This window comes from Euprymna scolopes, chromosome 8 (genome assembly GCF_053919585.1).
Source record: "Euprymna scolopes isolate OS-2025 chromosome 8, ASM5391958v1, whole genome shotgun sequence".
NCBI lineage: Eukaryota > Metazoa > Mollusca > Cephalopoda > Sepiida > Sepiolidae > Euprymna > Euprymna scolopes.
Genome location: NC_136489.1, coordinates 117,056,088 through 117,071,381, shown reverse-complemented (window position 1 = coordinate 117,071,381; position 15,294 = coordinate 117,056,088). Strand labels below are relative to the sequence as shown.

The 15,294-nt window shown below is 30.5% G+C and overlaps 1 protein-coding gene and 1 non-coding gene across 3 annotated transcripts in view; one reads left to right on the top strand and one right to left on the bottom strand.

Moving 5' to 3' along the window:
* Positions 1-15,294, bottom strand: part of LOC145283721 (synaptic vesicular amine transporter-like) — a 110,655-nt gene that overhangs the window by 40,296 nt on the left and 55,065 nt on the right. For both annotated transcript variants that reach the window (XR_013868724.1, XM_080132768.1), the window contains exons 7-9: positions 6,595-6,684; positions 2,500-2,540; positions 1,398-1,461 (exon numbers count right to left, since the gene is read on the bottom strand). Coding sequence is in view for 1 of the 2 variants with exons in the window: in XM_080132768.1 (XP_079988894.1) it covers positions 1,398-1,461; positions 2,500-2,540; positions 6,595-6,684 (195 nt within the window). In the remaining variant the exon portion in view is untranslated. The remainder of the gene's footprint in view (positions 1-1,397; positions 1,462-2,499; positions 2,541-6,594; positions 6,685-15,294) is intronic.
* On the top strand, positions 9,851-9,923 carry Trnar-acg (transfer RNA arginine (anticodon ACG)). The gene has a single exon. It is a non-coding gene; the product is annotated as a tRNA-Arg (tRNA).

The window sequence follows — 15,294 nt, the reverse complement described above, 5'->3', positions numbered from 1 at the left end:
TCGTTTGTTGCGCGACTGGTGGTGTAGAAAGAAAAAGGAAATGTGTGTTCATCTCAAGTTCGGGTCACTATCGTTTGTTCGCGCGTGGGAAGAGAAGTGAGTAACGTAGTGAAAAATGGGAATGATAGTCCAGCGTGTAGACAAAGAAATAGATAGAGAGTTGACATCAGTTAAACTGTGCGCCATGTTAGAAGTCAGCCATGTGTGCGTGTATATGAGTACATGTGTGTATATACACGTGAATTTGAGTGTATGTACGCGAACGTGAATATATGTACGTGTGTGGACGTGGGCGCGTATGTTTGTGTGCGCGTATGTACATGACAAGTAATATAGCTTGAAATGTGAACGCATGTTTTTGTGTGAGACTAGAAAAGGCTCGCGCATCGCGCACCCTTTATAGCTGCAATCTGTATTTCATTATAGCTTGGTCTTCCAGGCATTGTTTCCAGGTACTTCTTAAGATTCTTTTTCACTAAGCCAGTTGCACCTATCACAGCCGGTATAATGTCTATCTCTTCCATAGACCATGCCATATTTAAGCCATTCTTTAAGTCCTGATACTTGGTTATCTTTCCTCGAACAGCTCTATTAAGGTCATAGTCATTTGGGACAGAGACATCAATAATGAGCGCAGTTTTAGTTGTGTGTGTGTGTGTGTGTGTGTGTTCAGCTAAAGAAGAATTGACTGAGCGAAGGAGAAAGAGACATCGAGGAGAGAGGGAAAAAGAGAAAGATAGACGAATAGAGAGAGGTACAGTAAAGTTTTATTAAAAACATGCAATGGGCAACCTAGGGTAGCCCTTCTAGTTTTAAATTAAAGCAAACTTGTTTATTTTCATTACAATTTGAAATATTACTTTCCTACACAATAATACGGCGATCTTCCTTATGGTAAGATTCTGGCAAATAAAGTGCTACTTGAACTATTGCTTCCTTTCTCTATCAGAATAAGGCATGGCTTGTCTTGATCCTAGGAGGTGCATCTACCCAGGCATTATCTCCTCCTTCGAGAGAGAGGGGTTTGATTTATTGCTGATCGCTTGAGAAAGCTGACGAGTCCCATGTTGATTATTTTTTATTCCTGACAAAAAAATGCCCTCAACCCCACTATCGATTGAGAGAGCCGGTTTCCCCCACCTTCCGCCCTTCTACTACGTCTTGCTTCGGTGGGAGACAAGAAAATTCCAAAAATACAATTAGCGCCGTAGTTTTTTTTTTTTTTTTAAATTTAGATTTTGACAGATTTCAGATTTGTGCCGTTAAGACCCCCCTCCAAAAAAAAAGCAAAACAAAAAATCAAACAAACAAAAAGCAAAAAAAAACCAACAAAAAACCCCAAAACAAACAAACAAACAAACAAAAAACACACCAAAATTTGGTACACGTTTACTTACCGCAAGTTATTAATATATAAGGGTCCCGTATTAATTGCCACATACTTTCTTGGGGAACTTGTAACTGAAAAAACAATAACAGAGAAGAAAAACTACTTGCATGAACTGCGTTGGATGAATAAGAGCGAAACAAAAAAACAAAAAAACAAAAAAAAACAAAAAACAAAAACAATGGAAATTAATATGACAAAATAGAAGAGAATAATATATAAAGATTATTTTTATTTATCCTCATCTGCTTTTTTAATTATATATTTTAAGGGATGCAACATTGCGTCGATGAGACAGAAGTTGGAGCTAGATTAATAGTGCGGATCGGAGAATTTTTATGGATCTTGTCTAAGAGGGAGAGACTAGTGATAGATACATCAGCCCCCATATAGCAACAATACCCCATGCATAGGTGAATGGTGGTTTTGTAGAGATCCAGAATACTTTCAGGTGTTAGTAGTTCATATATATATATATATATATATATATATATATATATATATATATATATATATATATATATATATTTTTTTTTTTTTTTTTCTTCATAAGTTTTGGTTTCGATTTCGATTCAAGCTAATGCACCCAAGTTATATGAATATATATTTTTTTATTTTTGAAATCACAACTTTATAATATATAAGAATGGATAGAAAATTGACTCTATAATAATACATACGAAATCTGCAAAAAATTAAAATATCATATTTAAGCATATTTTACGACCGGGCTACGCCGGGCGTCCCTGCTAGCTTAGATTTGTTCTCTTTCGGTGGAGGAGAAATCCTTCCCGACCGAGACAATTTTTATTTTTGTACCTTTTCTCCACGTTAAAAAACGACCCTGGTGTCTAACTCTGTCCCGTGGGGAGGCATAGTAAATAGGTACAATAATATAAGGACGTCTCCATTTATGCTGAACATCTACAGAATGCCAACATCAATATATTACATATGAAAAGTTCGCTGTGGGATTTACACAGGCCCCGCTAGTTCGTTATTAATACTTTAGTTATTTTGAATCAGGAAAGACTTAAGAAGAAGAAAAGAGAGAAAAAGAAATATAAAACATACACAACAAATAATTGAAATAAAAACAAAAAATGGCTTACAATTTCTTCGGCTGTTGGGCGCAGGAAAAACATCTGTAAAACTTTTTAAAAAAATGAAAAAGTGTGAAATTTATTTAACTGATCAGATTTTTATATAAAACGAAACGAAATGAAATAAAAATAAGAATAAAATTAAAACCTTGAATTGGCATAAAAGAATTGGGTTTGTTTTACTATGCACATAGATTCGAAAAAGTTGTCAAAAAACAAATATATAACAAATAAATGTTATCAAAGGCAATATAAGTTACTCTTCTACCTATTTGGAAAAACGTTTTAGTGAGTTTACTCACTTTAAAGCGTGTAATCGGTTCGAAAATCATACAGTGTTTATCGATATATTTGAAAAAGATAAATGGCGACGAGCTCTTAGTTGAATACGATTAGTTTGAGAAATGAGTTCAAACTAAAAAATAATGCAAAATACTGTTAGAACCCACTAAAATATATGTCAGCCAATGTCACGTTAACATATAACATCTAACAGTATTTTGTATAATTTTTGGGGGTTTGAACTCATTTTCCCAAACTTAACGTATTCACCTAAGGGTTCACCGCCATTTGTCTTTTTAACGACAAACACTGTATGATTTTCGAAACAACTAGACGTTTTAAAGTGAGTAAAGCCGCTAAAAACTTTTCCTGATAGGTAGAAGAGTAACTTATCTTGCCTTTGATAACATTTATTTGTGATATATTTGTTTTTTGACAATTTTTTCGAAATGTGTATTGTAAAACAAACCCAAAGAATTCTTTACAACGTTCGCCATTTTCATCACGTGACCAATGAAATTTAGAATAAGAAAGACAAGAAATCCCATTTCAACATTTATTAACAACTTTATTAATTATCTTCATTATCATGACTTGTAAGAAAAAGTTACACGGTTATATAGCAGTTTTATATATAGACACAGAACATAGTACCTATTTACTATGCCTCCCCACGGGACAGAGTTAGACACCAGGGTCGTTTTTTAACGTTGAGAAAAGGTACAAAAATAAAAATTGTCTCAGTCGTGAAGGATTTCTTCTCCACCGAAAGAGAACAAGAAATAGAAGTGCAGCATCTGAAGAACAGATGGTATTTATTTGCTCCCCCATCGAGCAAATTAGGCACAAGGCCGATTTTTAATGTGAGGAGTGAAGGGAGGGGGAAGGGAAAAAGGGGACCAGCTCCCGAGAGGTGGGAAATGGGAGCTGGTTAAAGGTCAGGCATGTGGGGTTGCCCCCACATCTGGTCTTTGCTTGCAGCATCTGCCGGAACAGATGGTATTTATTTGCTCCCCCACCGAGCAAATTAGGCACAAGGCCAATTTTTAATGTGAGGAGTGAAGGGAGGGGGAAGGGAAAAAGGGGACCAACTCCCGAGAGGTGGGAAATGGGAGCTGGTTAAAGGTCAGGCATGTGAGGTTGCCCCCACATCTGGTCTTTGCTAGTCATAGCTAGTCATAGCTAGTCATAGCTTGCAGCATCTGCCGGAACAGATGGTATTTATTTGCTCCCCCACCGAGCAAATTAGGCACAAGGCCGATTTTTAATGTGAGGAGTGAAGGGAGGGGGAAGGTAAAAGGGGACCAGCTCCCGATAGGTGGGAAATGGGAGCTGGTTAATGGTCAGGCATGTGGGGTTGCCCCCACATCTGGTCTTTGCTAGTCATAGCTAGTCATAGCTTGCAGTATCTGTCGGAACAGATACTACACTTTGATCTTGTCCCGAAGACACAGAACATAGTATATCACATGGAGAATATATATAAAAAACATTTAAATAATTAGTATCTGTTCTGACGCTACACTTAAATCGGCGGTCGTGTTTTCGTCTTAAATGCTCTTTACATCTCGTCGACCAGTGACGGGAAGAATCGCACCGCACAAGACTAAAATAACAACAAAAAAAGTATAGTGAACTTTTAACACGTATATATGCACACACACACACACACACACACACACACACACACACACACACACACACACACACACACACACACACACACACACACACACACAAAGTTAAGAACTACTAAGATAGATACACAACAAGGGTCCTTAAAGAAGCTCGACCGCATTTATACACACCCGACTGTATAAATATATATAAAACTTGTATATAAATGAATGGGAACGATGCACGCGGACGAGCCGTAAAAAGACGATCACAAAAATGTTATCAGAACACCCACGCACACATTAGTGCAATACACACATAACCACGGTCATATAGATATTATTATATATAGAAAAAGAAAGACAGGGCATATCAGGAATTAGTTGTATATTAAAAAGCAAGACAAAGCACATCACATAATGTCCGTATTTTGAAAGTAACCAGAAATGTACAGTGTTAGTTAATTTGAAAACCCCGCTGAAAATGTAACACAAAACAAAAATACCCGTGAACTGATTTTTACAGAAATAATGAATACTGAAACTGAAAAATATAGTTTTTAAAAAAAAAATATATCAATTAAGAATATTACTAGAACAATTACAAAATATTTTTATCTGCATATTTATTTTTAGATATGTTTATCTTCAGAAATAGTTTTACAAAAAATAATTATTATCAGCAGAACCTGTAGAAATTCCACGGAATAATAAATATCAACGGACAATATTTTTTCTGAATAGTGCAAAAAAATAGTTTTTCAGACAGAAAAAAAAGACTAATAACACGCAGCAAATATGAGTTTATTAAAATTTCCATAAAAATAGTGTCCATTGTATCTTAAATATAGAACTGACCCAAATGAGATGAATAAATAATAATAAACACTCAGAAATTCATATTGTTCTACGTAGTTCAATCGATTTAATATTCTTGCCCAAGGTCGCCAGACTGGACTTTTAAAAGTCAATTTTCGCAGAATTTGTCCATGGTAAAATCAGGTTGGCATTCGAAAATTTTATTAGATATATTTCAAAGTGTAACGTACGACTAACTAAGGAACGAACAAGTAGAATATTATATAGATCGGAAGTAAAGTACCTAAAAAATATTATAAAGTAAAATAAATAAAATAAATGAATATAAAAATGTATGTATGCTTAAATAAATGGCAAATAAAAGGAATGAATATTAATTTAAGCTTCAAAATATGAATTTTTCACATATAATAAATAAAATTAAATAAAAGTGATTAAAAACAAACGTGCATTTGTTCAACTATAATGAAACTACATAACAAGCTGAGCATGCAAGGTCTCCCCCAACGAGAATGAAAAAAATTACTTTAACAATGACTAATGTTTGTGCAAAATTTAAAACATATCCAAGGCGTGGTGATTGAGAATGAACGGATCAACGATTTTAGGATAATTTTACCCCATAATGAATAACCCTAAGGCGGCAATGAAGGTTATTCCGGATAATCCTTTCTGGGAAAAATTTACTTTCACAATGACTAATGTTTATGCAATTTTTTTTTTAAAAATCCAAGGAGTGGTAATTGAGAAAAGTGTGAACAAACGGATGGATGAACGATTTGGGGAAATTTTACCCCTATCATGACCCTTAGGGGGCAATCAGAGTTATTCCGGAAAATACTTTCTGGGAAAATTTACTTTCACCATCACTAATGTTTGTACAAAATTTTAAAAAATCCAAGGAGTGGTAATTGTGAAAAGTGTGAACAAACGAACGGATGGACGATTTAGGGACAATTTTACCCCTATCATGGCCCCTAAGAGGACAACCAGAGTTATTCCGGAAAATATGTCTTGTGAAAAATTTATATTCACCATTACTAATGTTTGCGCCCCCCCTCCAAAAAAAAAAAAACGGGAGTAAATTACGAAATCCAATCCGTCCTTTGTCGTGGGACTAGTAATACGATCGTAATATCTTAAGTAAAGTAACGTAATATTAGCGATTTTTAGATTAGGTAAAAGGGCAATCAATTAGACAGGGTTCTTCAAATTAAATAACACCGCTTTTACTTTAGAGGACTTTCAAATCTGGGACTTTTTTTTGTCTCAACAAATATACAAAATAATCAGTTTGGCAATCAAGAACTCGAAAAAGTCGATCGAATTCCCCAAACAAACATACATTCAAGGCAGTAGAAAATAAAAACAAACAAACAATACTTACTTGTGTCTAAGAGCGTGAGGGCAAATATGAAGAGGAAAGGAGAAAATTTGCCAAGATACCAGTACATGAATCCCCCGAGAGGATAACCGACTGAAAATCGAAAACGTCAATTAGTAGTTTTATCTGACGTGATCTTCCACCAAAAGTACAATTTTTTATCACAATTATTGGATTTTTTCTGAGATTTATATTTTCCAAAATTTTTAAATTGAGGATTTACTATTTATGTACAACAAATTAAGGCACGACAAAGACATAGCAAGGTACGAAAACTGGCCCCTGCTTATTCTCTTTTCGGAACATTTTTCTTTTTATGTTTGAATCGTATTTTTTTTTAAACATTGCCTTTAAGTCTTTCAAAAAAACAAAAATCTAGTTTATTTTTTATATTTTTTAGCGAAAAAGAAATCATGGCAGTCCGCCTAAATTAAAACCGATTTCTTCTTGTTGTTCTTGACATAAGAGTCTCAAGTTGCTCGAATTACGTACCTAACTATAACACGAATGGAGAAGGAGCTAGTTGTCATGCCGTAACTTGTCATACATAAATAGTAAAATCTCCAAATTGTATTTTTTTTTACATAGGCATCACCACATTATCAAGGCCAAGAGGCCACTCAAGGATAAGGGTTAAAGAGTGTACAGTAGAAATTGGACAATACAGTAATCATTAGTAATGAAAATTTGGTAAATTTGATAACTTATATGGAACGGCTCATCAAGAACTTATTTACGTTAGACTTGAAGACAACCATATTGTAGTCAGCCGGAAAGCAGGAAAACGGAAGACAATTCCACAGGCGTGCAGTTCTAAGAAAGAAGCTTTTTCATGGAATCTACGTTTAGGTTTAGGCACAGATAAAGAGTGGGGGGAATTATTGATAGTGTTTACAGCTAGACGAGTGTTTCTTGTGAAAGTTTGGCGAGGGGGGACCATAGATTGAAGCTCAGTCGAACACTTTCCATGAAAATAACGATACATCAGAGACAAACTCGCAACATCTCTTCTGTGAGATAGAGGTTGCAAGGAAGAGAAAAGGACATCTCCTGTATTTCCTATAGAGGTACCAATACATAGACAGGTTCTGCCAGATGAGACTTTATATATGTTATGCATCTAGCTGTACTACAACAGCAGCTTTTGCTGTTATTGCAACGGCAGGATAGTGCAGATGGTCAGTACTTTAAGCAGGACGACGCACTGGCTCATTAACCCTGCGTTAGTCCAATAGGGTGTTTTGTCACTCCAATTTTGCTTAAGTGTTCATAAATCCTTGTTGGCAACTCATTTTTTCTCTCTCCCAGTACTCTCCTGACTCAGTGAGAATATAGCACACGTGGTATGGCGTGTTGTATCTCAGTTTTCTTTGGAGGTAGACGTCGCTTTGTTCTTCACTCCCAGCTGACTAACGTAGGCATGATTTTATGATTTATTTGTAGATATAAGCGCATGCTATGTATCATTAGGCTACTCTGTAATATTTAGTATAGAATTAATATGTTTTGATATTTTATTTATCATAATTTTTGATCGGATTATTATTTTATTTACAATTTATTACTCTTTCAGTCTTGTAAGTATGAGCTTAGCTAATGTAATATCATAATTTTTCATTAGTTTTATAATTTATTTTATTGCATTATTTTATATTAATATCAACAAGATACAGGGAGCCGACAATATTTTTCGGACACTTTAGTATTCGACTTTCCGATTACCATAGAGTGGCGAAATTCCTTCAATAGAATAGCATAAACATAAAGAGAATACCTGTAATAAAAATGGAAGAAAATCGATTAGGTAAGGAAAAATATTTAATTTTCATCATTTTTTTTACAAAACACGCGACATTATTTTTCGGGCATCGTTGAAAAACTGTTAATAGTCTGTAATATCACATTTCTTCTCAATAACTTTTATCAATCTCTCTTCATAATGATCAAACATATGCACAATAACATCTCTTCATGTTTCTATTAGTTGTTTTTTGGCATCTAGTATTCGTTCCCATAGTTGAGCCTCTTTCGTTATTTCAGATCCATCATAGACAAGTTGCGCAAGCAGTTCCCAAACATTTTCTATTAAATTTAGATCTGTTTTTTTTGCACGCCATTTCAAAGTAGTCACTTTAGCCATCCATCCTTTCATAAGTTTTGACACATGGATGCTGCAATTGTCTTGCTGTAGAACGAAATCATTCCCCATCTCTCTTCTTATCCTTGGTAGGGCTTTCACGTCCAGCAACTGTTTGTAGCTTTCGCTGTTCTGTCGTCCTTTTACCCACTCCAACCATATATTTCCATTAGCAAAGATCATACCCCAAACCGTAACTCATCCACCTCCTATCTGTCGTTTGTTCAGTACAATAGGCTCGCCCCTTCTGGACCAAGTACACCATCCATCGGGCCCATCAAACTAAGCAGAGGATTATGGCCACCACGTTCCCCAGATTTATCATCATGTGATTTTTATCTTTGGAGGACTTTAAAACAAAAAGTTAATGCAAAAATTCCTCACAATCTAGACAAACTAAAGGAGAATATTAACAACACTATCAGAAGAATCACCAGATAAGATCTACAAACAGTATCTGCAAACATTGTTAAACGTTTCCAGAAATGCATGAATGTCAACGGGGAGCACTTCCAGCATCTTTTATAACACCACAGCTAATTTAAACAATGCTACAGGTAATTTAAACAATAAAAGAATGTTCCTCCTCTCTACTACATTTTTATGGGCTACTTCTAAGTGGGACATCCCGTATAATATATCGATTGCTAACTAGCTAACAATGATTTCGTATACAGTGTAAAAGTTACAAAACACCAGAAAAATTATCAGAATTTGTCCAAATTAGAAAAGAATAAAAAAAGCATAAATTAAAAATAAACAAACAAACAACATCATCCAAAAATGAAATGGGTACAATAATCATCTATACTATTAAGAAAATTCTAAATGTTTATTTATTTATTTATTTATTTATTTATTTATTTGTGTGTATATATACCAATAAAAATTTCGAACGGATGCACCGAATTGAAAAATTCTTTTTTCCCCTGAAAGACGTAAGTCCCTAGATTGTCATTATCTATATATGGTTCGTTATGAACAACGCCGAGTCACACAAAAAGCCCGAAATAAGGCTTTTTGGGCCGTTTCGTGCAATTGTCGAAAAAGTTACATCCCCATCTCAACGGAATTTAGCACTGTCTCTATCCAGTCGCGGTAACATCTTTCGTCCTATGGACAGGACTTGTGGCACAATGGATAATGCGTCTGATTACGGATCAGACGATTCCAGGTTCGAATCCTGGCAAGTTCGTAATAATTTTAACCATCATTTTATCCAACGTTTACTCATTATCCTTACACTTAGGGTATTTTTGTTTTTTCAGTGATTTTGTTTTGTGCATATGGGAATTTCCCATACTCCGAGTTCACAAGTTAAGAGTTGATGGTAAAACGATGTTGAGTGTACTTGATATTGAGTGTACTTGATTTTGTGTTTGACTCGCCGCTAGTACAAAATAAAATAAAAAACGTTTAATATAAATCACGAAAGTCAAAATGCCGCATATAGTACTTCCATGCTGATCAATGCTTTTAAGAAAATGAGCGATCTCAGTAATGATAACAAGTTCAGGTTCTGCCACACAGAAGTAGAGAGTGTGAGCCACCTGACATCCAGCTGTAAGGTTCTGCTGGGGACGGCTACTATATAGTGCAGCATCATGGAGTGTGTAAATATCTTCACTGGACGATCTGTAAAATGTTGAATATCGAGTTCAGCAGAAAATGCTGGAGACAAATACCAGAAAGAACATTTGGAAATAAATCATATACCATCCACTATGACGACGTACCTAGGAAACGGAGTCATAAAACTTGACATAGTGATATGGGACAAGAAGAAGAAGGAAGCAACCTTAGTAGAAGTTAGTGTCCCAAATGATGCTGGGTTGAACAGGGCTAAGAGGGAAAAGATAACGAAATACCAAGGTCTAATGTACGACATGAAAAGAAACTGGAATCTTAGGAAGATCTCCATCATTTCAGTAATTATAGGAGTAACTGGACCCATGAAAAAGAAATGTCGAAAACTACCTGACGAATATACCCAACGAACCAAGTGCAAGGAGATTCAAACAATTGCACTGAAAGGGACGGCCAGAATCTTAAAAATATCTCTCGGTTGGAATATATAAGATAGCAGGTGAATGTTTTGCATTAGGTAGGATGCCCCATCTCCAGCTTGAACAAACTGATAAAAAAATTGAAAAAAAAAAAAGTTTGCTTTTTCTATGAAACGAACGAGAACTAACGAGATCTCGTGTGACTTGCTAACTTAACACAGGGATTGCTAAATTATTCTGTTGATTTTGTATCTTTTGTCTTGTAAAGCTTATTTCCTATTCTTTATACTTGTTGGGAGTGTTCCGTTATTATTTTCTCAGTTAACCATGATTCTCGATTTACAATAAAATGAAAAAGTCACAAAAGATCAAAAAGGCACAAAATAAAATTGGTGATCCGCAAAGAGTAAAACATGACAAAAATCCAAAATATCAATTAAAATATCGATTAAAATATCAATTAAAATATCAATAAAAATATCAATCAAAATATCAATCCAAATATCAATCAAAATATCAATCAAAATATCAATCAAAATATCAATCAAAATGTCAATCAAAATATCAATCAAAACATCAATTAAAATATCAATCAAAATATCAATCAAAATGTCAATCCAAATGTCAGAAAACTATCAATTAAAATATCAATCAAAATATCAATCAAAATATCAATCAAAATATAAATCAAAATGTCAATCAAAATATCAATAAAAATATCAATTAAAATATCAATCAAAATGTCAATCAATATGTCAATCAAAATGTCAGAAAACTATCAATTAAAATATCAATCAAAATATCAATCAAAATATCAATAAAAATATCAATCAAAATGTCAATCAAAATATCAATCCAAATATCAATTAAAATATCAATCAAAATATCAATTAAAATATCAATCAAAATATCAATCAAAATGTCAATCAAAATATCAATCAAAACATCAATTAAAATATCAATCAAAATATCAATCAAAATGTCAATCAAAATGTCAGAAAACTATCAATTAAAATATCAATCAAAATATCAATCAAAATATCAATCAAAATATCAATCAAAATATCAATCAAAATGTCAATCAAAATATCAATCAAAATATCAATCCAAATATCAATCAAAATGTCAATTAAAATATCAATCAAAATATCAATCAAAATATCAATTAAAATATCAATCAAAATATCAATCCAAATATCAATCAAAATATCAATCAAAATGTCAATCAAAATGTCAATCAAAATATCAATCAAAATATCAATAAAAATATCAATCAAAATATCAATCCAAATATCAATCAAAATATCAATCAAAATATCAATTAAAATATCAATTAAAATATCTATTAAAATATCAATCAAAATATCAATCCAAATATCAATCAAAATATCAATCCAAATATCAATCAAAATATCAATCAAAATGTCAATCAAAATATCAATCAAAATGTCAATCAAAATATCAATCAAAATATCAATTAAAATAGCAATCAAAATATCAATCAAAATGTCAATCAAAATGTCAGAAAACTATCAATTAAAATATCAATCAAAATATCAATCAAAATATCAATCAAAATATCAATCAAAATGTCAATCAAAATATCAATCAAAATATCAATTAAAATATCAATCAAAATATCAATCAAAATGTCAATCAAAATGTACGAAAACTATCAATTAAAATATCAATCAAAATATCAATCAAAATATCAATGAAAATATCAATCAAAATATCAATCAAAATATCAATCAAAATATCAATCAAAATGTCAATCCCAATATCAATCAAAATATCAAGCAAAATATCAATCAAAATATCAATCAAAATATCAATCCAAATATACATTCAAAATATCAATCCAAATATCAATCAAAATATCAATCAAAATATCAATCAAAATATCAATCAAAATATCAATCCAAATGTCAATCAAAATATCAATCAAAATATCAATCAAAATATCAATCAAAATATCAATCAAAATATCAATCCAAATATCAATCAAAATGTCAATTAAAATATCAATCAAAATATCAATCAAAATATCAATTAAAATATCAATCTAAATATCAATCCAAATATCAATCAAAATATCAATCAAAATATCAATCAAAATATCAATCCAAATATCAATCAAAATATCAATTAAAATATCAATCAAAATATCAATCAAAATATCAATCAAAATATCAATCAAAATGTCAATCAAAATATCAATCAAAATATCAATTAAAATATCAATCAAAATATCAATCAAAATATCAATTAAAATATCAATCAAAATATCAATCAAAATATCAATCAAAATATCAATCCAAATATCAATCAAAATATCAATCCAAATATCAATCAAAATGTCAATCAAAATATCAATCCAAATACCAATCAAAATATCAATCCAAATATCAATCAAAGTATCAATCCAAATATCAATCAAAATATCAATTAAAATATCAATCAAAATATCAATCAAAATATCAATCACAATATCAATCAAAATATCAATCAAAATATCAATTAAAATATCAATCAAAATATCAATCAAAATATCAATTAAAATATCAATCAAAATATCAATCAAAATGTCAATCCAAATATCAATCAAAATATCAATCAAAATATCAATTAAAATATCAATCAAAATATCAATCAAAATATCAATCAAAATATCAATTAAAATATCAATCCAAATATCAATCAAAATATCAATCAAAATATCAATCCAAATGTCAATCAAAATATCAATCCAAATATCAATCAAAATATCAATCAAAATATCAATCCAAATATCAATCAAAATATCAATCAAAATATGAATCAAAATATTAATTAAAATATCAATCAAAATATCAATCAAAATATCAATCAAAATATCAATCTAAATATCAATCAAAATATAAATTAAAATATCAATTAAAATATCAATCAAAATATCAATCAAAATGTCAATCCAAATATCAGTCAAAATATCAATCAAAATATCAATTAAAATATCAATCCAAATATCAATCAAAATATCAATCAAAATATCAATCAAAATATCAATCAAAATATCAATCAAAATATCAATCAAAATATCAATCAAAATATCAATCAAAATATCAATCAAAATATCAATCCAAATATCAATCAAAATATCAATCAAAATATCAATCAAAATATCAATCAAAATATCAATCAAAATATCAATCCAAATATCAATCAAAATGTCAATCAAAATATCAATCAAAATATCAATCAAAATGTGAGAAAACTATCAATCAAAATGTCAGAAAAATATCAATTAAAATATCAATCAAAATATCAATCAAAATATCAATCCAAATATCAATCAAAATGTCAATCAAAATATCAATCAAAATATCAATCAAAATGTGAGAAAACTATCAATCAAAATGTCAGAAAAATATCAATCAAAATATCAATCCAAATATCAATCAAAATATCAATCAAAATATCAATCAAAATATCAATCAAAATATCAATCAAAATGTCAATCAAAATATCAATCAAAATATCAATCAAAATGTGAGAAAACTATCAATCAAAAGGTCAGAAAAATATCAATCAAAATATCAATCAAAATGTCAATCAAAATATCAATCAAAATATCAATCAAAATGTCAATTAAAATATCAATCAAAATATCAATCAAAATATCAATCAAAATGTCAATCAAAATATCAATCAAAATATCAATCAAAATATCAATCAAAATATCAATTAAAATATCAATCCAAATATCAATCAAAATATCAATCAAAATATCAATCCAAATGTCAATCAAAATATCAATCCAAATATCAATCAAAATATCAATCAAAATATCAATCAAAATATCAATTAAAATATCAATCAAAATATCAATCCAAATATCAATCAAAATATCAATCAAAATATCAATCCAAATATCAATCAAAATATCAATCAAAATATCAATCAAAATATTAATTAAAATATCAATCAAAATATCAATCAAAATATCAATCAAAATATCAATCAAAATATCAATCAAAATATTAATTAAAATATCAATCAAAATATCAATCAAAATATCAATCAAAATATTAATTAAAATATCAATCAAAATATCAATCAAAATATCAATCCAAATATCAATCAAAATATCAATCCAAATATCAATCAAAATATCAATCAAAATATCAATCAAAATATCAATCAAAATATCAATCAAAATATCAATCCAAATATCAATCAAAATATCAATCAAAATATCAATTAAAATATCAATCAAATTATCAATCAAAATATCAATCCAAATAGCAATCAAAATGTTAATCAAAATATCAATCAAAATATCAATCAAAATGTGAGAAAACTATCAATCAAAATGTCAGAAAAATATCAATTAAAATATCAATCAAAATATCAATCAAAATATCAATCCAAATATCAATCAAAATGTCAATCAAAATATCAATCAAAATATCAATCAAAATGTGAGAAAACTATCAATCAAAATGTCAGAAAAATATCAATCAAAATATCAATCCAAATATCAATCAAAATATCAATCAAAATATCAATCAAAATGTC